This window comes from Anoplophora glabripennis, unplaced genomic scaffold (assembly GCF_000390285.2).
Source record: "Anoplophora glabripennis isolate ALB-LARVAE unplaced genomic scaffold, Agla_2.0 scaffold514, whole genome shotgun sequence".
Lineage (NCBI taxonomy): Eukaryota > Metazoa > Arthropoda > Insecta > Coleoptera > Cerambycidae > Anoplophora > Anoplophora glabripennis.
This window is the reverse complement of record NW_019416592.1, coordinates 3196-29297: the sequence shown is the minus strand read 5'-3', so window position 1 is coordinate 29297 and position 26102 is coordinate 3196. Positions and strand designations below refer to the sequence as shown.

The following is a 26102-nucleotide window of genomic DNA, read 5'->3' as shown; positions in this document are numbered from 1 at the left end:
AAATATTTTTCTACCTGACACTTAATCCGTTTTTTATTTAATTTTATTCCAAATTATGTATATATGCAAACGTACTGTGTATTAAATAAAAGTTTATCCTTCTATTAAAACGAACGCACACGATTTTAATAAGCAATTTTTATGGTAATGGAGAATTATATAGTCCATATTATTATTATTAAAAGGTATAAATAGGTCTTCTAGGCTAGTCACGATAAGTAAATCACATTACAAAATTACAATGGTGCTGTCTATGGATCGGTGGATGGGCAAAGTTGCCGTAGTCACCGGTGCTAGTTCCGGTATTGGAGCTGCTATTGCAGAGACGTTGGTGGAACAAGGGCTTAAGGTAAGCGAATCAGAATGTTTAAAAAATGTCAGTATTTATAAATATACTATGTAGCTAAAATAAAAGTAAAAAAGATCTTTTCAAAATGTCTGATACGGTAAATCACGATATTTTGTTTCAGAGGTTTAGCACCCAAATTTTTAAACCTCCTACATCGTGTACAGGCAGTCAAAATAATCATCTCTTATTTATTTATTTATTTATTTATTTATTTCAACTCATGTCAGTACACACCAGTGTTTACACACGACAAAAGATAAGGAAAAGGACTTAACTATATAAAAAATATACAAAGCTAGGTAAAATCAATATAAAATAGTTACAGACTAACAACTAATTAAAAATACTACAAACATACAAAACAATACATGTAGATAGGGACAGATGATAAGAACAAACAAATAGTTAAAACTAACAAATTAAATATTGTGTAAGTCACTTGATAAAAACTGATTAAAATCATAAAAAGCGTTTCTCAATAAATAATTCTTGATTCTTTTTTTAAAAGTATTTATATTTAAAATCCTTACATAGTCAGGGAGAGCATTAAAGAATTTTAAACCCCAATATCCTGTACCATTTCGTGTTCTAGTTAGTCTTAGATGTTTAGTTGAGAGGTAGTTCCTATTGCGGGTACAGTCAAATGACTCTATATTGTTTCTAACATACATAATACAGTGGAATATGTAAGTACATGGGAATGTGAGTATATTCAATTCAATAAACTGATCTCTGCAGTCATCTCTATAGTTTAAGCCCGATATCACCCTGATAGCCTTTCTCTGTTGTGAAAACACTTTCTGGCTCGAGAGAGCGTGACCCCAAACAAGGATTGCATGAGACAAAACAGAGTGAAATACTGTTAGTAAAATATTTCTGGATACTTTATATAAGAGAGTACGGAGCAAATATAGATGTTTTGATATTTTGGAACAAATATAATTGACATGCTGGTCCCATAACAATTTAGAGTCTAAGTATACTTCTAAGAATTTAACAAAATCTGGATTATTTAAATGTTCTACACTTCGTAGGGTAAAACCCATAGTCACCGTTTTCGACTTGTTCAAACTAAAGATCCATCTAAAGGAATTGGAAAGTCGTTTATGTAAATTAAAAATAGCAGAGGGCCCAATACTGAGCCCTGGAGCACACCATGGATAGTTTTCTTTAAACCAGACTTAACACCGTTGTATTGAACATATTGAACTCTATCATTTAAATAGGATTCCACTCTTAGTGATCATTAACTTGTATTATGGGAGTTCAACAAGGCACTGTTTTAGTGCTAGTTTATTTGTAATTTATGTAGATAATTAATTATTTCTAATTAATTGCAAATTAGTGTTTTAAGCCTAAAAACGGCTATACGATTCCAAAAACTTACTGAAATCTAATATTTGGAACCGGTTCTAATATCAGTGCGGAAATAATTCTAAAATACATATTTGCTACAATGTAGAATTTATTGGCATGATGTACAACCGTCTTAAATGCAAGAAAAATAAAATTTCTAACCTTTCCTATCAAGTCTACAAAAAATTAATTAAAGATACGCAATATAAATGTGTTGAATTTCATAAATAACATAACAGACCTAACATTGTCAGTGAAATATCTAGGATTGATAGTTCATCAACATCTAAAATAGAACTGATTTCATTCCGAAAAAGTTCTGAAAATTTGATGCATAAATATTACAGATTTAAAAACAAAACTACTTTTTGTAATTATAATAATTTTATAAACCTTGAACATTTTTTTAATTTTTGAAATTTTTGTTTTCTCTGTTTTGCTTGTTACTTTTTTACTTCTCAATATCCTTGATAATAATTAGTTTTGTAAATATATATATTTTCTTTTTATACTTTAGTAATTTTATTCTGAATCATCTTCTTATTTTAAGTACTATTTAGGTATTATATTTTTAGTCTATTCTAAAACATCGGCTGTTAGAAGTTTTGTCTGTCGGATTATATATCTGTTGCATACTTAGATTTCTAGTATCGAAAAACTTTAACATTTGAGAAGATTTTTTAGGAAAAAATTTTTTTTATTTAGCTTAATACCCATAATTGTATAAAAGTACGAGAACTAATAATAGAGTACATGTTTTTTAAAAAGATACCTTAACTGCGTATACCCACAAAGTAAGAGAACTGAGACTCTGAGACTATGTCTCAGTCAGTTGAGAACTATTGTTGTAGTGGCGTGTTGAAATGAGTGTTGCAATTCCGAATCCCGTCAACTGCGAAGTTAGGAGCGGTTTCTTCTTGCAATGAGAAAGGGCCCGTTTAAAATTTTTATGGAGATGATGTGATGCATCGGTCTAATGTCCCGTAAAGGGATTCTCCTTATTGACGTTTTGCCCCAGGGAGAAACAATTAATGCTGCGCGGTACTGTACAACCCTGGAAACAGTACAAAGGGCGATACAGAACACAAAGGGGAATGTTAACGAAGGGAGCCAACACCACAAAGCAACTTTTGGATTCATTCGGTTGGAACATCATCAACCACTCCGCTCACAGCCCTGACCTAGCACCTTCTGATTTTCATCTTTTCTCTTCTCTGAAGGTATTTATGGGTGGAAAAAGGTTTTCTACCGATGATGAGGTCCCAGTGCCGTGAAACAATGGGCATGAGAGGCGGAGGGAAATTTTTTTGGCGAAGGTATATAGTGTTTGATGTACCTTCCAATTTAAAAAAAAATCTTACTTTGTGGATATGCCTCGTAATTTGCTAAATCCAATTCAGTGACAAAACAGATATCGGGCGTTTCACGTCAACGGGCACAGTGGGCTGCCCAGAATAAAAATGCATCAATATTGACGTTCGACGTGTCAAAAGCTTCGTATTTAAAAACTCCATCGAATACCGACTGGTGATTTAAAAAAAAAAACATCATGGCGGTTCCAATATGGCGTCCGCAATCATGGAAAATTCTGTTTAATGAGCAATATTGATAGATAAGAAACATAAAAATACTGTATTGTAGACTGAATCACAATATCTATACGTTTTTGGTGTTGCTGATTTCGAATTCAATATTCACCAATCTGGTCACTGTTCGTCCCTAACCTTAAAAATACTTCAAATCGTTGAAATAATGCGTTTTTACGATGAGTAACACAGTCTAACCACCACAATTTATGTTTTCGGGATCGCTGAAACCAATTCTGATATCAATATAACTTCAACTAGAGTTCGTGCCTAACCTCAAAAAAGTAGCGCAAATTGCTAAGATTACACTTTTCTACGTTTAGGAATGAAGTGTAACCAACATGTCTTTATATTTTTGTGATCACTGAATCGAATTCCTACATCCGTTTGAACTCAACTAGTCACTAGTCGTACCTAACCTCAAAAAATATTCCAAATCACTAAAATGACACTTTTTCTGGTTGAGTTATACAGTCTGATCACAATATCACCAAAATCGCTTATAATTTATTACAGGTAACTAAATTAAAGTTGATTATTATATCCGATTGATCTGTTATTTACAAAAGTTACCCCCAAGCCTTATCTCTTCTCTAACCCTCTCGTGGTAGTTCCAATATGGCCCCTGAAGATACACTTGAAAAACACGAAATATTGGATAGCAATACTCAAACGCTACTATCTTTCAAAAAGTCTCTGGTGCGCTGACACTTTGATTAGGGTTTTGATGAAATCATATTAATTTCTGAGTTCGTTGACTGAATCCACATACTGAAATAAATTTCGAAATAGGTAGTATTTGCCGAATCGATTAAGGCTTACATAAGAATTATCCCGTCCTTTCAGTACTTTCGATATTTTTAAATTCAACAGGTTAAACAATATACAGGGTGTACCATTGAAAACTTGAAAATTGAAAAAAAATTACATGATGACAACCAGAATTAAAAACACTTTCGAATGAGGTGTCACTCGACCTAGAGTGCCATTTAAGATTCTAAAATTGAATGCGCCCCGCGAAGGGGGTTGTTCTGGCGAGTCTGTATTTAACGCTAAAATGTGTAACCCTCGAAAACAAAATGGACGTGTCGCGGCAATTCTAATATTTTGGAACGTAGTTCAAAATAAGCCGGGTGCAAAGTTTTCAATGGTACACCCTGGATGCGTTTTGTGTTTAATCGGGTTGAGGCCGTTATCATGGCTAAGACATAAAGTCCGTATTACCTTTTCTTTAGTATTATATGCAGTACTTCTAAAAAGGATTCGTTCTTTTTATATGGAACATACCTTTCATCATATTACAAGCTCGTTAGGTAAAAAACAAAAAATATGGTGGTCGCACTATTATAGCTTTTGAGGTTAGGTACGACTAATGACTAGTTGGGTTCAAACGAATGTAGGAATTCGATTCAGTGACCCCAAAAATATAAAGGTATGTTGGTTACACTTAATTCCTAAACGCAGAAAAGTGTAATCTTAGCAATTTGCGCTACTTTTTTGAGGTTAGGCACGAACTCTGAGTAGTTGAAGTTATATTGATATCAGAATTGGTTTCAGCGATCCCGAAAACATAAATTGTGGTGGTTAGACTGTGTTACTCATCGTAGAAACGCATTATTTCAACGATTTGAAGTATTTTTAAGGTTAGGAACGAACAGTGACCAGATGGGGTTTAATAAATATTGAATTCGAAATCAGCAACCCCAAAAACGTATAGATATGGTGATTCAGTCTACAATACAGTATTTTTATGTTTCTTATCTATCAATATTGCTCATTAAACAGAATTTTCCATGATTGCGGACGCCATATTGGAATCGCCATGATGTTTTTTTAAAATCACCAGGCGGCATTCGATATAGTTTTTAAATACGAAGCTTTTGACACGTCGACCGTCAATATTGATGCATTTTTATTCTGGGCAGCCCACTGTGCCCGTTGACGTGAAACGCCCGATATATTTTGGCCTAAAAACTAATTTTTCCAAGTGTAGACTTTTATTTAACACAATTTTGACCGCATTAATTAACAATACGTTAACTAGGTTGCCGCCTTAGCTCGAAGACTAGATCGAATGGAGGCTTTGGCCCAGAAACTTACCAATCAGAAAGGCAAGCTTTACCCCATCAAAACAGACTTAAGCAAAGAAGAAGACATACTTAACGCTTTCAAATGGATCAAGGAAAACCTTGGTCCAATCCACATTCTTATCAACAACGCTGCAGTCTGCGAAAGCGCAACACTTGTAGACGGAGACACCGAAATGTGGAGAAATGTCCTCGAAGTTAACATTCTCGCCATATGTATAGCGACGAGAGAAGCCGTCAGAGATATGAGGGCGAACAACGTAGACGGTCACATAATCCACATCAATAGTATCGGAGGACATCAGGTGCCCAATTTTCCAAAAGTAAACATTTACCCTGCCACTAAGTTCTCAGTACGAGCCCTGGCAGAAACTCTGAGACTGGAGTTTATTAGTTTAAAGTTGAAGATAAAAATTACGGTAACTATTTTAATTTTCATGCTTGCTATCATTTTATTCACAAGAACATTTCCTTCTCATTAACTGTAGTTCTAGACAAAATTTCACTGAAGTTTCCAATGCGTTTCAATCTCAAAGTAGTAACTTTAACTTTGTTATTCCACTTTTATTTTATTTAAATTTATATTCCTTTTCTTTCGTTTTTGTAGAATCTCAGTACTGGTTTTGTGGATACAGAAATGATACCGGAAACCATCAAAATAAAGCTAAAACAGTGCTTTGAGGAAAAGCAAATAATAGAATCTGAAAATATTGCAGATGCAGTCATTTATGTGTTGTCGACACCACCTCATGTGCAGGTAATCCTATTTTTACTCCAGTTTAAGTTATTTTAAATGAAATGCCATTAAAGTAGAGTAAAAACACTGAAGCTAATAATAAAATTCATATAGAGTGTTTCTGAAATGTGACCCTGTGCATCTTGTGCACGTGCGTTGTGTACTACAATATTACTTAGTCGGAGTATAAAGTGTTGGTGTGATGCAAATCTTCACCTAGTACAAAGGTCTCGGTTCCAGCAATGGTTTTCAGTGAATGTGTGGTGCGTTTTTGGTGACAGAATTTTGACTATCGTTTGGAAGCATGTTTATTAGCACAACTTTGAACAATTTTTGCAGAGCATATCGTCGATTGGTAAGTAGTTTGTTAATTCGTTTAATTTTTGTGTTACTTTTAAACGACATTTGAATAAATTTCATTTTCGAATACAAAACCTAAACCGTTAAAACTGTCATCAGCGCTTTCGCACTACGACGCGCGGTAGCTTCGATATCAAAGGAACAGCTAGCCGCCGCACCAAGGACGGCTTTAAATTTGTTTAAACCTTCATGTGAATTTTGTTTTCAATTTGAAACGTAATATTTTAGACCATTAGTTGTTTAATATAATTACCCCTTTCAAGGCACGCACTTATTTCAGAAACACTCTGTATAAATTAAGTAAATCCTAGTCCGAAATATTGATATCTTTAAAACAGCCAATATTTCTTTTTTTTCAGATTCAAGAGCTTACTGTGAGGTCAGTGGACGAGTCATTCTTTAAATTGATATGTTATTAAAATATGAAAATTGTTTTAATAAGTTAAATTCTTAACGAAAAAATATTAAGATACTTATTTACATGGCTGGTTACTTTAAAAATAAAGAAATATGAAGCATGGTCAGTTTCTCTAAATTCAAAAAGAAAATAGAAAGTTAATAAATAAAAATGGTACAGGAAGATATGTATAGTCCTTAAGCAGAACATGCTGCAGATTAATAATTTTAAGAAATTAATTCCTAAACAATTCAAATTCGTAAACACAAGGTTCGCAATGACTTATCAATATTTCACTATAGCCTGATTACAGCCTCACCCTGACTTTGAATTAGGTATTATTCAACATTGTATATGTAAATGTCTAACGAGGATGGCAACACTTGAATAATAATCTGAACTGGTTGCTATGTTGTTGCTTTAGACGTCTAGACGTTTCGAGAGACATATCAATCTCTTCTTCAGAAGAAACTCCGAAAGTGTTTAGAACAGTGACGGCTCGTGGATTTAGCACTTAACCTTTCTTGTCCCATTGTATTTTCTAAAATATATTTATCCTTTTTAAAGTTCAAAAAAAAATTAAGCGCACTTTTAAAATTGCGCAAGGAACAGCCATTTTCTAACAAATTACAAAAGAAATAATGGCGACAAAAGACTAGTGAAATAATTCTTATTTTAATGAAGATGAGGGTTATTTAATCTAAGGAAAAAACAAGTCAATTCAAAATAATTAGTGTTGTAATAAATTTAAGATTCGTTAAAATTCATATCGAGCAATGTGACAACAGCGCGTCAAATAACACGAGTTACTAAGCTGTCCAGCATTATGCAATTCAGGTGGTATCTGGAATTGGACCGTGTCTGAGTGTTTTTTGCGTATCACCATTTCCTTTTCTTGAGCTGTTTTTCAGTGAGTGCGCGAAAATAGGTTTGTGCGTGCATCGAAAATGGCGATGGACATTTTGAGCCACATTTTGAGCCACCCCAAATATGTCGATTTGGCGACATTATGGTTGGTGACAACCAGCAAGCTGATTTTTCTGGGAGGGTTTGGTAATAAGATTTGAATTGAAAGTATCTTATTGTCCGACAAAATTCTTGAGAAGTTTTTGCAGTTCGACGCCCCGAAGATGTCGACTTATCTACAACATGGTTGGTGATAACCAGCTGTCGGACAAAAGCGCCATTATTTAAAAAATGCAATATTAATCTGATAATTCAATTGTCCGACAAAATTATTGGTATTTTTTTGCTTGCTCGACAAAATTAAACTATAAAATTTTGCGGTTTCAATACTTACGCATGATGTAGAAGAAAATTTTATATTTAATAAAGAAAAATATATGAATAAAAGAAATTTTGTTTAAATTTCTCAAATTTCAAAATAAATATGACTAATTTAAATTTATTTTTTTATACAATTACAAAAAAAATTGTATACAGGGTGGTCCCGAGCTAATAGGTCAAAATTCATGGGTATATTCTTGAAGCAAAAATATTGCGATTTAGCCGAACTTACCTTAGTCTAAAAGTTGATAGTTAAAGAGATACAGGGAGTTAAATGTAAAACATTATTTTAGTTTTTTTTCATTTATTCCTTAACAAATGTAAATATCCTCACAAAATTTTGAGGTTTGGAGTTCTTTAATTAGAAGAATTGAAATGTGTTCACATTTTGGTTAAAGTTCATAGAGGGCGCTAGCTGCAGTAGATTGAATGTGTTAAAAACGACATAACTTTTTTATACTTTACGGTATCTCATCTTTGGTCTCAAATTTTTATTTTCCAAGTTTTTTTACACAAAAAAGCTACACTTTATAAAACTAGCTGTCTCGCATCGTTTTCGAGATATTTGGCTTTGAAACTTCCAATGCTGTTGAATTAAATTACAATGAAGTATCTTCCTATTATTATTTTAGCGGTGAAGTTTCTTAAGTTTGGACGAAAATCAAATAATTGACATATTCCACTTGTCTTATTGCTGTCATTTGTATGCTATTGTCCATTAAGTATTATTCGTACATAAAATTACATCTTAATTTAAATTATATGTACATAAATGTGAGATGGAATGCCGAGACTTTTGTGGGGTTTTTGGGGTTACAAATCAGTTGTTTATGAAGATATCAACACCTGTTAAGAACTTTGGCAGGAAGTTTTAAATGCTGCAAAGTCATTTCGCATTAAGGATTTATACTTTATAACAAGACAATCTTCTGATAAACGCGTTGATAAATAAAAAAAAATGTATAATAATATTTTTAAAATTGGTTTAACTGGTTTTTCAAGAACAAAACTATGTGTAAACTGTTTGTCAAAACAAGATTGCAAATTTTAATTTAAAAAAACACAAGCAAAAATTTATGCATTCATTGTACAGTTACCAGTTTTTATAAAATAGTTACAATAGTTTATAAAATAAACTGTACATATAAGTTTTTTGAACAAAGAAATCATTTTGATGGAGATTAATTAAATTAGTTGGACATAGTTATTAATGAATTTCAATTTCTGTTGCTCCTGTTAACAAGATAATATTCTTATTTATTCTTCTTTATTTTTTCATTAAAACCGTGTTGTCGTTAAGTCGACATCTTCGGGGCGTCGGACTGCAAACACTTCTCAAGAATTTTGTCGGACAATAAGATACTTTCATTTCAAATCTTATTACCAAACCCTCCCAGAAAAATCAGCTTGCTGGTTGTCACCAACCATAATGTCACCAAATCGACATATTTGGGGTGGCGGACAAACTCAAAATATCAACATTTTTGTCGAACAAATTTTTTGGGGGGTTTAAAAAAATATATCTTTCATTTAAACTTAAAAAAAAGTGCTGGTCATAACATTCCATGTTTATGCCAGATTGATATATTTTCCTGAAAATCACGGGAAAACTTACCACTATTGAATTTTCCTCGTTTTCCTTGGGAGACTCGTCAAACTTAAACTGCACGCAAAATTACAGCTTGCTGGTAATCATTTTTTTCTTTGTACGTGGGCCCGTGGACCATATCTTCGTACTATAAAATCGATACATTTTATTTTATTTATTTAAAAACTGGAAAACAATTGTCTTGAAATTATATGTTCCATAATAATAGTTGTTTACATTTTTTCCGTAGGACAAGTCTGCCGCGTGCACATGTGGTACGCACCAGCTGTGTAGCGTTAGGTTAAGCGCTGTTGCCACGTTGTGATGAAACTCCCCAATATTAATACTCGCTATATTTTGAAAACTGTTAATTTTAGGCCCCTGTAATATACGAGTTTTTTGTTCATTTATGATTACTCTATCTCATGCTGAAGTAATGGCAGTCAAATTTCTTACACTCTGTATACACTGGTCAAAATATGACCCCATTTCAAGAATACATCATATCAGTTTTCTTACCTCGTGAAAGAAAAATGCTATTCCAATCTTTACTGTTTCCAATCTTAGTCAATTTACGCAGACTTATACTACTTATATTACTGAGGTAGAATAGCTGTATCATTCCGCACAATATTTTTAAAACAATATAAGTGGTTTATCGCTATATCTCCCTCTCCAGATTTACGATTATTTATAAAGGTACGGAAATTGGAGAAATCATTTAGTTGGCACCAATATCGCACATCAACATGTCAAAATGGTGCTATCTATGGATCGTTGGGTCGGCAAAGTGGCTGTCGTCACTGGAGCCAGTGCCGGTATAGGAGCTGCTATTGCAGAGGCCTTGGTTGAGCATGGGCTTAAGGTAAGTGAATTAGAAAGTATCCTTACAAAATATTTTGTTCTAAGCTTCAGAAGTAGACTAAGATTAAGACAGAAAGAAGAAATATTGACCCAAACCCTCTTTCTTGCGTTAATATCAGTTTTGTCCAACGAAAAAAACTCATGTAAATTCGTGTGTGTAATAACCGTATTAATTATAATACAAAGATAAGATAAAAAATGGTATTTGCTGAACAATCATTACAATCAAAATTACAATATTGTGATAAAAAATAGGCACCTCTATTTAGTGTTGAATCATAGAAGCATTACCTGGAGGAGAATATTATATTTTACGGTACATTTCAATAGGTTGTAGGTCTGGCACGAAGAAAGGTTCGACTAGATGTACTGGCTCTAAAACTTACTGGCAAGAAGGGTAAACTGTACCCAGTGAAAGCGGATATAAGTAAAGAGGAAGACATTATAAACGCCTTCAAATGGATCAAGGAAAATGTGGGTCAAGTTCATGTTCTTATCAACAACGCTGGTGTTTACACACAGACGGATCTAGCTGATGGGGACATAGACATTTGGAAGAACACCCTTAACGTCAACGTTCTCGGTTTGTGCATAGCCACGAGGGAAGCTATCAGGGATATGAGAGCGAATAACGTGGATGGTCACATAATACACATCAATAGTGTTGTGGGGCACCAAGTACCTAATATGCGGAATGCGAATATGTATCCTGCTAGCAAATTTGCAGTTACGGCCTTGGCGGAAACTTTGAGACTGGAACTCCTTAACTTGAAAGTGAAAATTAAAATTACTGTAAGTATATGACGCAAAAAAAACGAACTACTTATCACATAATTAACCTATCAAAAATCACTAGATTCTAGTGTTTGTTACAATTTTTATTCTTCTATTATTTGTATAAATGATCCTAATTGTCTACCGATATTTTCAGAAAATAAGGATCCTTTCTATACAGGGTGTAACGTAAAGGTTGGGAATAAATGAAACGGCGGATTTTTTATTTAAAAAAATAAATATTTGTCATATAGAGTTATGCTCTACGGGTTTTCTTTTCCAAGCTACAAGGCGCTAAAAAAATTCAAAAAATTTAGTTTTTTAATATCGTTTTGAATGTAAAAGTCTTTTTTCAATGCCTATTTGACCATGTTCGGTGGCCGAGTCAAAGCATACTTCATAATGTTTATGTTATGTTTATTTTCCTGTTAGCAGTGGGAAATTATGGTATTTACAAAAGTTTTATTTACGGAAAAATTACAAGAGATAGAAATAAAACGCAATACGGTAATTTTTAAAATAAAAGTGGATCATAAAAACATATTAAAAAAATGTTTTTACCAGTGGCGTACCACAATTTGCTTCGAAAAACCTTACAGTACAATCCGTACGCACGCCACTGAGAAACTGCCAAAGTCAATCTTTTTCCTATTGCTAGGGGATTATCGAATTAAGCTAAGGCTAAAATTTTGATCCAGTATATTATAATTAGGGCATTTTTTATAATACGATCATTTTTACAAAGTTTAAACTTGATTTTCTAAAATTTTTCAAATGGAGACCCTGTATTTTGTTGTTCTATTTTATTCACATATCGAAAATTGTTAGTTTCTAAGATATAGCAACATTTCTGAAAAAACTTATTTTTTATTATTTTATAGAATACCACAAATAAATATTAACTAATAAAATTAACTCAAAATGGAATGATAAATTATGAACTAACAAGTTGACCCAATGTTTTTTCCAAAGCCATTTCGTGTGACGGAAAATAATAAAAATTAGGTTTTTCCAGAAATGTTGTTATATCTTAAAAACTAACAACTTTAGATGTAGAACATACTTAATAAAAGTTGAAGTGGACTGATATGTGAATAAAATAGAATAATAAAATACAGGGTGTTCCATTTGAAAAATTTTAGAAAATCAAGTTTGAACTTTCTTAAAATGATCGTATTATAAAAAATGCCCTGTATAAAATATCGAAATTAGCTAATATAGGAGTCTTTGCCTAACATCTGCCTATAACTCTGTCAAATATTTTTGCTCCAAGTGTTAGTAGTTGAAAGTTAATACAACTTCTTCGACATCATGTTTTTCCCAAAATTCGAATAATTTTCTAGATAACTTGGCAACCCCGCACTAAAATGTTAATATGTTAATATTGCCATATACAGAATTTTCTCAGAAATCCATATGTTTAAAAATGTACAGGGTGTACCATTTAAAAAATGTAATATTTGGCGTGTCCCGTTTTTACTCATCGCCATGTGTATTTCAAATTAATTTTGTCTTTTAGGTGTTTTGATTTTGTACAACTTTTATATAAGCTTTTTTCTGTATTATGAATATCAAGGGAGTTATTTTACTTTCTCACAAGAGAAACTCTTTAAATGAACCACAATTTCGGGGAAATATTTGTAAATTAGAAATATAATCTCGTTCAAATATTAAAAAATTATATTACTCTATATACTTGAATTGAAAGAATTTCGATTTATCAAAATAAAACTAGTAAAATGCAACGAAATAATGTTAACATTGAAAAATAAGATGGGGATGAGACAATCATCCTCTAAAACTACCCCTTACGCATATTGTTAGTCTTTTCTATCCATTATGATTACGTATGTAACAATTTTTCACGAAATATGGAGGACTACCTTAATTCTTTCCATGCATGTCTTTCATTCACAAGAATGAAAACAACTTGGCTGCTGTTATAAAAGTTTAGTATTATATTTTAATATTAAAAATGCATAAATTTATTTTTAGAACCTTAGCCCTGGTCTGACAGATACCGAAATTGTGCCCGATTATATAAAGGAGATAGTTCGAAAAACTGGAGGGAACCAAATGATTGAGCCTGAAAATATCGCCGATGGCGTTGTGTACGCATTATCGACACCTCCGCATGTACAAGTAAGTAACATATACAGGGTGTTTCAAAACTTATCAAAAAAAAAATTTTTTGAATGTACAGGGGATTATTACATATAGAATTTTGTAAAAAAACAAAAAGGGCAGTTCAAAAATCATTTAAAAATACACTTCTGCATGGCACTGCAATCTGGTCCACTGTAAAACCTGACCTTGCGCAAGGCAAAGCAAGCAGTCGGCGATCGGCACGGCGGCAAAGTGTAATAAAAAATAAACGGACATAAAATTGAAAGAATTTCTTTCCCAAGGAAAAAATAAATAAAATTTTATAACACCTATTTTATATCAGAAATTCAACTGCTTTTGCCGCTATTATTATTAATTAATAGAATTAATTTGTGGTTTTAATTAATAAATTAATTTGACATACCTGTTCAAAATTTTGTCCACCTAAATATGTATACATATTTAGGCCCGTCTTATCAAGATTCTACAAACTAACACAAATGTTGTCTTACTTCAACATAACACAAATATTGTCTTCAGTCACACGTAAGCTATTTTTGACACTTTAAAAACAAATGTAAACACTATCGCAATAACATCAATACTAAAATCGGATTTCAGTATTCGAAACAATCTGAGGCTACATGGAGAAAGAGAGAGCGCATTGCGTACAGCGTGATTGACACTAGAGTAGCACAGCGATGTAAGGGTTGTAATGGTTGTAAATACTACAACTTCAGTTATTTTTTCCCCGGAAAATTTTTTTACATGATATTGACTTAATTTTTCAATATTCATATTCATATTCCCAAATTTTGTATAACTCTGTATAATCTAAAAAGTATAGAAATTATAGTTTTGCATCATCTTACAATTTGAACAGTTTTTTAAGTAAGCGAATGTATGTAAAGGTACTTTGGTCTTTGCCGTTACCTCAATTGTAAAGAGAAGCAGTGTCTTCAAAATATATTGTCCTCCTTTCTGTTGTGTCTACTCAGATCCATTATAGAGTCTGAGCTGATAATTGATTACTGTTTGAGATCTATTTGGTACTCCTTTGATTTGTCTGACATCTACAGTTCTGAATCAGGGCAATTAGAACACTGCCTTTTGTATTATATGGGTTTTTCAGTCATTTCCACTGCCCTTTTGTTCATTGAATCGGATAAATGTTTATTGATGGAATAGACAGAGTAGTTTATTAATACTGAGTGGACATTCCTTGCAAAAAAATAATAAGAGAGTTTCTATAAATATGTCCGGATACCCTTCGTTTCCTATATAGAATGTTGATATTTAAAAAATAAATTTGAAAAAATCATATGTTCAAAAATATCTCTGAATTTGGTAACGTAGAGTGATGAAACCTTGCTCCAATGAGGTAAAAATCCGTTGAATTCAAATATAAAAATATTGTAAGTACCTAATTTGGGTATTCAAAAGTACACTAAAGAAATATTTCACTCAAATTTCACTCAATTTTACTCAATAATGTATCAATTTCTGTTCACATCCAATTGAGTGAAATTTTTACTCTATTAGTATGAGTACTATTGAGTGAGTTTTACTCAAATGCGAGTTACTGCTAACTATCAACTGAGTGACTTTTGACTCTACTCTGAGTATATAAAACCAATTTAGAGTTGATTTTTTCTCTAATATGATTTAAATTTATTATTGAGTAATTTTTTAATCAGATTTGGTTTATATTCTCTTTAAATTTTATTTAAATATCATTGTATTAAAGTCACAAACTACTAAGCTGCTACAGTGGTTTCTACACAGATCTGTTTTAGAGACAATATTTTAGGTCTCGATTAAAGGAATTGGTGAACTGATCAGACGAATAGATTGCCATCACCTATATTGTAGGTTACAAATACGTAATTCTAGATAACAATTTAATTATCCGTTTATTTAACCAAATATTAATCGAGACTTAATATATTCTCTTTAATTATTGTAAGTAAATCACTGCATTTAAATTCAATTTTCACTAGAATAACCAGATAAACCGATACTTGTCCACCTCCAAAGCACACCATACGCCATACTGCCATCCACCACGCCACGGTCATGAGATAACCTAATGGGACGATGGGAACAGACAAAGACAATGCATCTGGATATGAGAAAGGGTGGGATCACTCAGTAACGAGGACATTTACTCTGATTTAGGTACAAGTGCACCAAATACGAGTTTACGTGAAGAATTTATTTAAGGAGTACCTATATTTGAGTGAACGTACTCAGTTTTAGTTTCAATACAATCACAAATGAGTAAAATGATCAAAATGCCCAATATTGAGTGAAAATTTACTCAATAATTTCACTCCGAACCTTTATTGCTTTCACTAACACCGATTTTTTTACAGTGTATAGCGATTTTGTTTTCGTGGTTTCAGAACTTGAAAAAAAATAGTTTTCAACACTTTTATACTTTTCTCATATTGTATGTACTACGCTTATCAACTGTCAAGCATCTAAGAACAAATGGTTTCATTAAATCAATTTTCATGATACTGAAATTGACCTTTACCGTTTATTTTTTTTCAGATTCAAGAGCTTACGATACGAGCTGTGAATGAATCTTTTTCTTAATCGATGTTAATAACGCAATGAAAAGACTATTTCCTTATAATTATGAACTGAATAAATGTATTCTACAAAATACAACTCAAGTTTTATTCTTCCTATCTATCTAATAATTTGTCGATATGGTGTATTATGTAAGACAAATAAATGTAATTATAAAATCTAAACTTTTGTTCTTGGTTTCACAAAACATTTGATTTTATGCCAGCGACAATTTGATTGCCATCTCTTATTTTAAATAATATATTTAAATATTGTTTTTATATTAAATACAAGTACTTCACTTTTAGAGCGTTTTTCAAATCGTTGTCAATTTTTTTAAATAAATATAATAAAATATAATANTATAATATAATATAATATAATATAATATAATATAATATAATATAATATAATATAATATAATACCTGTTTTGACAATAAACAACTGACAAAGGTTGCAAGAGCTATCATATGCATATTATTTAATTGCTATTCTCACTTACCATAGTTTTATCGATGGTTGTTTTTTATTAATTGCTGCGGCGTCTGTATATCTGTATTCACAATTGATTGATGGTTTGGTGGTGAGTCACTTGGTATAGTTCCAGCTTTGCAGAAACGTTGGTTGAGCCGGAGCTTAAGGTAGGTAAATTACTTGTAATTCGAGTAACACGTTGACATGTGTGATTTATATACCATATATCATATGTCCTTGAGGCTGCTATATAATCGATCAATCGAGTAAATGACAATTAATTTGTTTAAATATAATTTCATTATGGTAACGTTATCAAAATATTGTTACCGTTTTCCAGGGACTGAAAAATTTGCCACCTTTGGAGAGATTACAACCTAATCAAATATTTAAAACTTATTTGACAATAAATGACAACAGAATAAGTTCTCAACTACTAGATCTATGTGATTCAACTAATAGTTTGTTTGATCCTCATGTATTCTTAGTGGGTTTCACACCTAAAAAAAATAAATTGGATGACACCCTGTATCTTGGTTATGCCACATTAACTTTTTTATTTAAAATGTAATATTTTCATATAACAATTATCAGGTATAGGAGAATTTTCGATAAAATGGCGAAGGCGCCAGTGACATTAATTATGACAGTGGCAATCATTAATTATTATTAAATACGTAAATATAAAGTTGTTTTACATGCATATCTCAGCAATACCCAGTAAATAGTTAGTAATAAATAGTTATTCAAAATAAAAACTAAAAATGATAGGTCTCTTAAAGAAATTTTAATTATTTCAGTTACATTTTAATTGAATTCCTGTATGACATAGGAGAACGCTCCTATATTGCAAACGAATACCCTTTCCTATTGTTCGAAGCGCCATCTACGCAAGAGTATAAATATCACAGACAAACTAAAATGGCCTTTCTTTTCCATTTCCGCTTTGCTTTCTTCCATGATAGCACTCGAGAAGAGAGGGAGTTACATTCGTTTCTTACAGAAAATTATTAATTGTAATTGTATCTGTGTCATTGCTACTAGCTAAATCTTTAACTGTTTTTTCCCAGAGCATCATCTCCGTAAGGTTGTTTCAACAGTTCAAAAGTTCCCGTGAAAATTTTCCCCAGTTTCACGCAAAATTTTACATTGCAGCGCAATGCTGCCAACCACACGTAACTAAATATCAATTAATTAAATTAATTTAATTAATTAAATCATTAGCCTAGGTTTCATCAACGTATGTAACATCTTTAGATGTATTTCAATAAATTTGATAGTATTTTACCTTTTTGGTGTAAAATGTCCAAAGAACAATTCCCTGAAATCATGACGTGGGCATGGAAAATACTCTCAATATACAGGATCATTCTAAAATATGTAACCACACTTAAACAACAGAAACTGGAAGTCAAAATAAATTGTTTGAACCTAATTTACGAAAATGCATTCCTAACGAGTTACAGCCATTTTGAAATAAAACAAATTAAAAACAATTTTCTTTTAACCAATTTTTTTCCAATTTGGTACACGCTAATAAATGAATACAGGTTGTCTACAATAAGAGAGTCACTCTTATGGATCTCTGAATTTAACATTGTTTTTACAAAAAAACAACAGTGGCATATTTTTTATTCGAATACCACGTCCCCAGGAAAAAAGTTTATAGAACAAACGCTACTTATTTTTTCTATTCCTACAGTTTCTGTATATAATGTGAAATCACCCTGTATAAGCTTTTTTTCGCTCCTTTGTATTGACCAAATATTGTTCTATACATTGGAAAAAATTTCAGCTCTTAATTTTAATTTTAAGTAGGTACATTTCCCTCTATATATGAACAAACAATATGAATACAACATATAAATAAACAAAAAAATTTATAAATGCATACAAATATGCTACTATAATAAATAATGATGTTGAGTACATTTTAATATTATAATTATACTGATAAGTACAACTAAAAGGTAATTAGCATACTGTTCAATGGCTAAATTAGTAAGAGCATTTAATGATCAACGGAAAAAATCACAAGGTTGCTACAATCGTTTACAGTTATCATTCATGACGTGCATTGGTGATCTGAGTGAAATGTACATAAAACTTTATAGCAGAAAGCAATTTAGAGCAGTCGATAAGATTCTGTAGATTCTATAAGTATAAGTTACTGAAATATAAGTTCCTCTAGTCTTTAAACTGGTAGTATCAACTAAACTAGTGGAAACACGGTAACTATAGGAGTAAATGCCAACATCTTTAAATACCACATACTTCAAAAACTTTCTCCAAACACATCCCACAAAGGTTTTTTGTATGTTATGAAAAAGACATCAAACTAACACTGCATAGTCTAGTCTACAACGTACATACGCAAAATACAAGGTTTTAATAGTATTTATTACAAATCCATAAAATTTCAACGCTTCATTTGTTTTAAGGGCTAAATGATCAATAAAGGAAAATTTTGACAGGATAATTCAGTATTATCAATCCTATAATTACATTTATGTATAAATAATTTTCTGGAAAAACTTAAGGTATTATATTTCGGTGGGTTAAGATGTAATCTATTTTCTACCCACCAAGATTGTAGGGATATGATCAAGTTATATAGGTTATTACAATCATTAACACTAGCTATGGATGAAAATATTCTTAAATCATCTGCATACAATAATCTACGACAGATGATCACTTCGTTAAGGTTATTAATGAACAAAACAAACAGTAACGGGGCAAGTGTAGAACCCTGAGGCACTACAGAGGTTGCTGCGTAAGCGGTAGAATCAAAACCATACTGCATTCTGTTGTGGAAGTAACTTAATAAAATCAACATAGTATAAATGCTATATCGATCACCTCAGAAAAATTGGAAAGAATTGATATTTGTCTATAGTTCTCAAATTGTCACCATTTTTAAATACAGTACAAACCCTGGCTTCTTTTCAAGGATTTGGAAGGATTTTAGGTTTTAAAGCAAATTTAAACTGCAGCACAATCTTCTAAGATAATGGAATATCATCCGACCCAGATCTCATTTTATTCTTTAATTTCTTAAGAGCAGCTTCTGTAAATGCATCTAAAACAATGTTGTTATAGCAGGAAATGGAAGATTTATTCAAAAAATGTTATAATGTTATTCAGAGTAACAATGTACAACAAGAATTGACACTGTTATGACTCAAGTAAAGCAAGTCTTTATTTATTATTACTTGTTCAAATTATGGAGATTTGTAGAAGAAGCTTACATAGGACATATTTATTTAATAAACAAATTTGCTTCTTATACTGGCTATCAAAATAGGGCCCCACATCAAGGATATATTTCAAGGTACTATTTAATTCTGATCTTTACTACTTCCAGTAACAGTCAATTTACTCTGATATACATAAATAACTTAATTCCTTGGGTAGAGTAGCTGTATCATTCCTTAACAACACGGGGTGATTCACAGCTTATCCAAAAAAAATTGAGAATAGATGCGGCAAGAGAAATGGAGTCAATATCGTAAAAAATTTTCGTAAAATCCTCATGGTTCCGAGAAAAAAAATATTGAAGTTGTAATACTTTCAAGCATTACATCTCTGGACAACTGAGGTCTCTACGTGGCCTCAGCGACTCTGAATATTCAAATCCGAATCGTCGTTGCGATAGTGTTTACAATAGTTTTTTAAAGTTAGTGTCAGAAATGGCTTGCGTGTATAGCAACTTTGAAGTGACGGATATCGTTTTAATTTATGGTGAAGCAGGACAACATTTGTGTTAATTCGTAGAAACTGACGGGCCAAAATGTGTTTACATGTCGCGTCACTGGACAAAATTTTGTAACAGTTGTTGTAACATACATTATGTACTTATGTCAAATTATTTTATTAATTAAAACCACAAATTAATGTTATTAGTTAATAATAACAATAGCGGCAAAAGCAGTTGAATGTGCTGATACAAAATAGGTATTATCAAATTATATGTATTCATTTCCTTGCGAAATTCTTTCAAGTTTTTGTCAGTTTTGATTTCTTCTTTACAAAATTGTATTTGTAAGAGTCCCCCTGTACATCCATCTTTTTTTTTTTTGGATAAGTTTGAACCACCCTGTATAAGTGGTCTATCAGGCTTCCCCCCACTCCATGATTTATGTATATACGGAAATTTGGTAAATATCATTTAGTTGTTTAGCAGGTCAAAATGGTGCTGTCTATGGAACGATGGGTCGGCAAAGTGGCCGTAGTCACTGGGGCTAGTTCCGGTATTGGAGCTGCTATTGCAGAGGCGTTGGCTGAGCATGGGCTTGAGGTAAATGATTTGGAAAATTTTTTATGTTCTCAGCTTCGAAAGTGGATTAACTTTAAGAAAAAAGAAAGAGTTTTGACTCAAATTCTCTTTTTTGTGTCAATATTATCGTGTTAAAAATTATCCATTTGTGACTAACAATCATACAGTTTCTCTAACGAAAAAATCTGAAAGTACGCGATATTTTAAAAATTCTAATAATAATTATTTATTATTTATATTAATAAGTATTAGAGAATGGAAATGTTAGGGCGGCTGCAATATGGTATGTACGGGGTTGGCTGTAGGGCGGGTTCTCTTTTATGTAATTTTATTCAAACAAAAATTGACACCACCGTTGCCATTGCACTGCACTTTTTATATATTTTATATTATATTATACTATATTATATTATTTATATATTATATTATTTATACAGGGTGATTCACAAATGGTGACCAAAAATGAAACCTCGTACTCTTTGGTGAATTGTAACGGAAGTCCTTCCTAAAACATAAGAGGTAGTAATTTACAGAAAATTGAAAGACAAATCCGAACATTTCATGGTTGTTACCGTAAAACAGTGGCGTACTATTTTATTTATAAAAATATGCCACCGATACCCTGTATCTCCGCCACTGGAGTATGTAAATGTTAGGAAAAGCGATCAGATTTTGGACAATGTTTACATAAATACATGTGCCCAATTTCAAATTATTTAAAAAAATTAAAAATATTTTTTGAAGTTTAACACCCTGTATCTTTTTAACGAAGCATCCTAGATAAAATCTTTATAGGAAGACTCCCCTTAAAATTCACCAAAGAAGACGAGATTTCATTTTTGGTCACCATTTGTGATTCACCCCGTATATCATATACATATTTTTATATTATTTATATTATATTCTGATGGTTCTACATAAAATGAAGTTTTCTTGAGCCAAGTATGAAGGTCCTATACCCAATTTAAAGACCCCAAAAAAAATTCCCTAAAAAGTAATGTTTTTTTAACCCCATTTTTTGCGAGTTTTTGGATTTTTACAATAATAATCATGATTCATTTGATTTGTAACTAGTCATATTTAAATTTAATTACAAACATTTTTTTCCTCTTCCATTTTCGCCTAAAATTAACACTTGAAAAGATACATAATTAAATAGGAAGAAAAATATGACATTTTTCGAAATTTTTTTAACATATTGTGCCGCCAAAAGTTAAGCCCACGTTTTTTTATGCGCATAGAAAAATTTTCATATCTAGTGATATTTGAAAGCCAAAAATCTCCGTGGATATACGATTCACCCAAACCAAAACAGATATCGCCTAGTCTACGAGGTCACAGGCGCATATCTAAAATAGTCGAGGTTTTTACTAATGGTGGCGACTTTAGTAATTCCACTATCAGTGTCATTGTACAGTAACATGCCAAGTCTGCCTCTGATCTGAAGCTTCGCATCGATCAATTTATTCGATACGTATCTAGCGACACCCTAACGCCTGCCCTGTCGGCCTGGCACGTGTTTTTATACCTAGAGAAGAGCGTTTGTTAAGGGTAAAATCAGGGCTTCAGCAGAAGAACTTAGCTGTGAATTATTTGTATCGGATTGGTTCAACTTCTGCATCTGACGACGAATCGGATTTACGTGTTCTCCGATTTTATTTGAAAAATTCCGTTCTGACTCATACTTTGAATATTTTCGCTTTTCTTTAGAAAATTCACAACTACATTAACTGTTACTGCTGTCAGAATTCATTGTAGCACGCGGACAAAAAGAAAAAAGGTCCCTGCTTATGAAATGTTAAGGCTAAAGTCAAAGACCCATATGCTACTCTCGGCAGCTTGTAGATCTCTGCCCAAAATATATATATTTTTAATTATAATAGCACAAAGAATGAACTATTCCGGAAAAGTTTACGTAAGCGTTTCTCAATATAGGCCGGCTTATCAGAGCATTTCTGCTTGAGTTTGTGTAACTGAAATAAACTGGAAGATATACGATATACAGGGCGATTCATTCAACACCATATAATAATTGATAATTAAATATAACAATAACCAATTAATAACAATAATTAATAACTATAACTATACGTAAGAGCTCCTCACACGTTATATTTTATGAAACATTTCAATAGGTTGTAGGTCTGGCACGAAGGAAGGTTCGACTAGATACCTTGGCTCTAAAACTCTCTGGCAAGAAAGGTAAACTGTACCCATTGAAAGCGGATATAAGTAAAGAGGAAGACATTATAAACGCTTTCAAGTGGGTCAAAGAAAACTTAGGCCCAGTTCACATTCTCATCAACAACGCTGGTGTTTACACACAGACGGATCTAGCAGATGGAGACATAGACATTTGGAAGAACACCCTTAACGTCAACGTTCTCGGTTTGTCCATAGCCACAAGGGAAGCTATCAGGGATATGAGAGCAAATAACGTAGACGGTCATATAATACACATCAATACTGTTGCGGGAGTGTCGCCGAAGGCGAATATGTATTCTGCTAGCAAATTTGCAGTTAGAGCCTTGGCAGAAACATTGAGACTTGAACTCCTTAAATTGAAATTAAAAATTAAAATTACTGTAAGTATGTGATGCAAAAAGATTAATAATAATAATATCCTTTTTTTTTTTTTTGGATAAGTTTGAACCACCCTGTATAAGTGGTCTATCAGGCTTCCCCCCACTCCATGATTTATGTATATACGGAAATTTGGTAAATATCATTTAGTTGTTTAGCAGGTCAAAATGGTGCTGTCTATGGAACGATGGGTCGGCAAAGTGGCCGTAGTCACTGGGGCTAGTTCCGGTATTGGAGCTGCTATTGCAGAGGCGTTGGCTGAGCATGGGCTTGAGGTAAATGATTTGGANAATAATAATAATAATAATAAAACTTCATTCTAACATTAAAAAAGTCTTAATGCAAATGCGAAAATGATTCCTAGGCCCATTAATTGTGCAACTGTAACTCTGTTAAGAAGTGTTTAACATAATTTCAATTTTCTGCTTTTTGTATACCGATATTTACAGTATGGATAATACAGGGTGTTCCACATAAGAGGGATTCCTCTGTAACTCTATGACTGTAAAATTTATAAAAAAAATGGTTGTAATAAAAGCTGTCTGGAATCATGTGGGCCATGCAAAAAAAAATATTTTTAGCTTTATAGGATGTTCCATTTCGCGTGAGCGCTACATAACTTTGTTATTTTAAATGGAACACCCTGTATATAATTGCGTTTTTAAATCTTCTAAGAGTGTTTGTTAAAAATTTTTAATAAACTGCTCCAGTTAGATGCTGGTCAAAAAGAATGGTCTAATGATATGGGTTCCCAAAATTACTCCTCACGCGTATAAAGACCATCGTTGGCTATGAGATGTCCGGAATCGAAATTAACGAAACCATTTTTATGAAAAGCAGCCTCATGACCCGTTTAAAAAAATCATCATCTTTATTTAACATATCTCAAGTGCCGACTGACAAAACTCCAATCTCCGCTGAAAGTCTACTTTTAGTAACTCTTAGTGTTACATAGCTACTTTTTCGGACTTTAGAAAAGAACCTGATTTTTCTGGAAAACGAACTGTGAAAACTGCGGGTTTAGACGCTGTCTAGCCTCATTTAGAGAGCTGAAATCGTGATTTTTTTTCAAAAACAACTAATTATCTCGAAAACGGTAAGTTTTAAACACCATATACATAATAAACTCTAGCTAATATTTGTTATTTCTAACTTCACATCAATTTATAAAAAATCCGTTGACTTTTTGAGAATTCCAAATATACCATAAGAACCGTTCAAGTTTTTACTACATGTTACATAAAAAAATCGAATCGATAACTTATTTCGTTCCGTAAATAATGCGCTGTATGTTTGGAAGCGCACGAATTTTCGAATTACTCCTCGGCCATTCTTATCAGTCATGTTAAAAGTTCGGTCCTACTAAAAAAAGTTGTAATCTCCCATTTCTTATAGCTCTACATACTCTACAAGATGGTATAAGTTTCATCTTTCTTAAGGGTCACCTACTTCAAGAACTAAGCGATTTTACTCCACTAATATGTGATAATTTTTCACACATGAAGAACTATCATTATTATTTTCTCCATGCGAATGTCTGTCTTTCTTCACAAAAATGAAAACAATTTGATTTATAACTATAAAAGCCCGGAAAGATTAACATTAACATTAAAAATGTTATATTAATTTTTAGACTCTCAAGCCTGGCCTGATAGATACCGAATCTGTACCGGATTTTATAAAGGCGAAAGTTCAAGAAACTGGAGGGGAGCAAATGATTGGGCCTGAAAATATAGTCGATGGAGTTGTCTACGCATTATCGACACCTCCACATGTACAAGTGAGCAAAATATATTTTCGCTACAGTTTTGAATTAGGACGATTAGATTTTGTGTGTTTTCATTGTCTTCATTTGCTCTAGTATAGAATAGTAAAGAACATATAAAGTATAGCGATTCTGATAGCTCTTGATCTATCATAAGACGATATCATCATATAATTATTAGATCTTACATAATTTTGAAAAAAAATATTTATAGAACTTTTTTTTTAAAGTCCATCTAAATATTTTAGTGTTCTTCTCTTTCATGTATGCACTGCGTTTATCAACTACTAAGCATCTAATAACAAAATTTTCGTTGTATCAATATTTTTATGATATTGAAACGGACCTTTACTATTTGTCTTTTTTCAGATTCAAGAGCTTACGATAAGAGGGGTGGAGGAATATTTTTGGTAATAGATATTAATAATGTAATTATGTAAAAGACTATTTCCTTATGACTATGAACCAATAAATATATTCTACAATACAATTTAAGTTTTTTTGTTGTGTAATCAAGTTGTGTAAAAACGTGATTAACAACTTCAAAAACCTATGCGCCATTAAAAATAAAATTGGTATCACCAAAAACGTCATAATAAGTTATTAACAAATATCAAGAAAAAAATATATGAAGTTGATAAATCAGAAGCACCACGTAGCTGGATGACTGTATTGTGTATACAGGGTGCTATATAATATTTGAAAAAAAAACTAAAATTTTGGAAATCCGTTTTTGTTTCATTTCAGCCTTGTTTAAATTAATTTTTAAAAATTCTTATGAACAACCAAAAATTCAAATGAATATTATACTTTAAAAAATTACAGTAAGTATTCAAAAACGTTTCCGTTTTGGCAAATGTTGAACATGAAGATAAGCATAATATGATCGGAATCTATTATACCTGTAACCGCAACTGTAAAAGAGCATGTCAG

General features: G+C 32.1%; 3 protein-coding genes across 3 annotated transcripts; all 3 read left to right on the top strand.

Moving 5' to 3' along the window:
- The first annotated feature begins 220 nt into the window (after window positions 1-220).
- Window positions 221-6958, top strand: LOC108912171 (farnesol dehydrogenase-like). The gene is made up of 4 exons (XM_018717351.1): window positions 221-349; window positions 5336-5797; window positions 5986-6135; window positions 6834-6958. The coding sequence occupies exons 1-4, from the start codon at window positions 242-244 to the stop codon at window positions 6891-6893; spliced, it is 780 nt and encodes a 259-aa protein (XP_018572867.1). The 5' UTR covers window positions 221-241; the 3' UTR covers window positions 6894-6958.
- Window positions 6959-10459: 3501 nt separating this feature from the next.
- Window positions 10460-16166, top strand: LOC108912172 (farnesol dehydrogenase). Its single transcript, XM_018717352.1, has 4 exons — window positions 10460-10611; window positions 10941-11402; window positions 13380-13526; window positions 16047-16166. The coding sequence occupies exons 1-4, from the start codon at window positions 10504-10506 to the stop codon at window positions 16089-16091; spliced, it is 762 nt and encodes a 253-aa protein (XP_018572868.1). The 5' UTR covers window positions 10460-10503; the 3' UTR covers window positions 16092-16166.
- Window positions 16167-20731: 4565 nt separating this feature from the next.
- LOC108912173 (farnesol dehydrogenase-like) lies at window positions 20732-25637 on the top strand. Its single transcript, XM_018717353.1, has 4 exons — window positions 20732-20842; window positions 22957-23406; window positions 25038-25184; window positions 25539-25637. The coding sequence occupies exons 1-4, from the start codon at window positions 20735-20737 to the stop codon at window positions 25581-25583; spliced, it is 750 nt and encodes a 249-aa protein (XP_018572869.1). The 5' UTR covers window positions 20732-20734; the 3' UTR covers window positions 25584-25637.
- Window positions 25638-26102: the final 465 nt, after the last annotated feature.

Coding starts and splice junctions, on each gene's coding strand:
- LOC108912171 (XM_018717351.1), top strand. CDS start 242: ATGGTGCTGTCTATGGATCGGTGGATGGGCAAAGTTGCCGTAGTCACC. Junction 350..5,335: donor TGGTGGAACAAGGGCTTAAG/GTAAGCGAATCA, acceptor TACGTTAACTAG/GTTGCCGCCTTAGCTCGAAG. Junction 6,136..6,833: donor CGACACCACCTCATGTGCAG/GTAATCCTATTT, acceptor CTTTTTTTTCAG/ATTCAAGAGCTTACTGTGAG.
- LOC108912172 (XM_018717352.1), top strand. CDS start 10,504: ATGGTGCTATCTATGGATCGTTGGGTCGGCAAAGTGGCTGTCGTCACT. Junction 10,612..10,940: donor TGGTTGAGCATGGGCTTAAG/GTAAGTGAATTA, acceptor ACATTTCAATAG/GTTGTAGGTCTGGCACGAAG. Junction 13,527..16,046: donor CGACACCTCCGCATGTACAA/GTAAGTAACATA, acceptor ATTTTTTTTCAG/ATTCAAGAGCTTACGATACG.
- LOC108912173 (XM_018717353.1), top strand. CDS start 20,735: ATGGTGCTGTCTATGGAACGATGGGTCGGCAAAGTGGCCGTAGTCACT. Junction 20,843..22,956: donor TGGCTGAGCATGGGCTTGAG/GTAAATGATTTG, acceptor ACATTTCAATAG/GTTGTAGGTCTGGCACGAAG. Junction 23,407..25,037: donor AATTAAAAATTAAAATTACT/GTAAGTATGTGA, acceptor ATTAATTTTTAG/ACTCTCAAGCCTGGCCTGAT.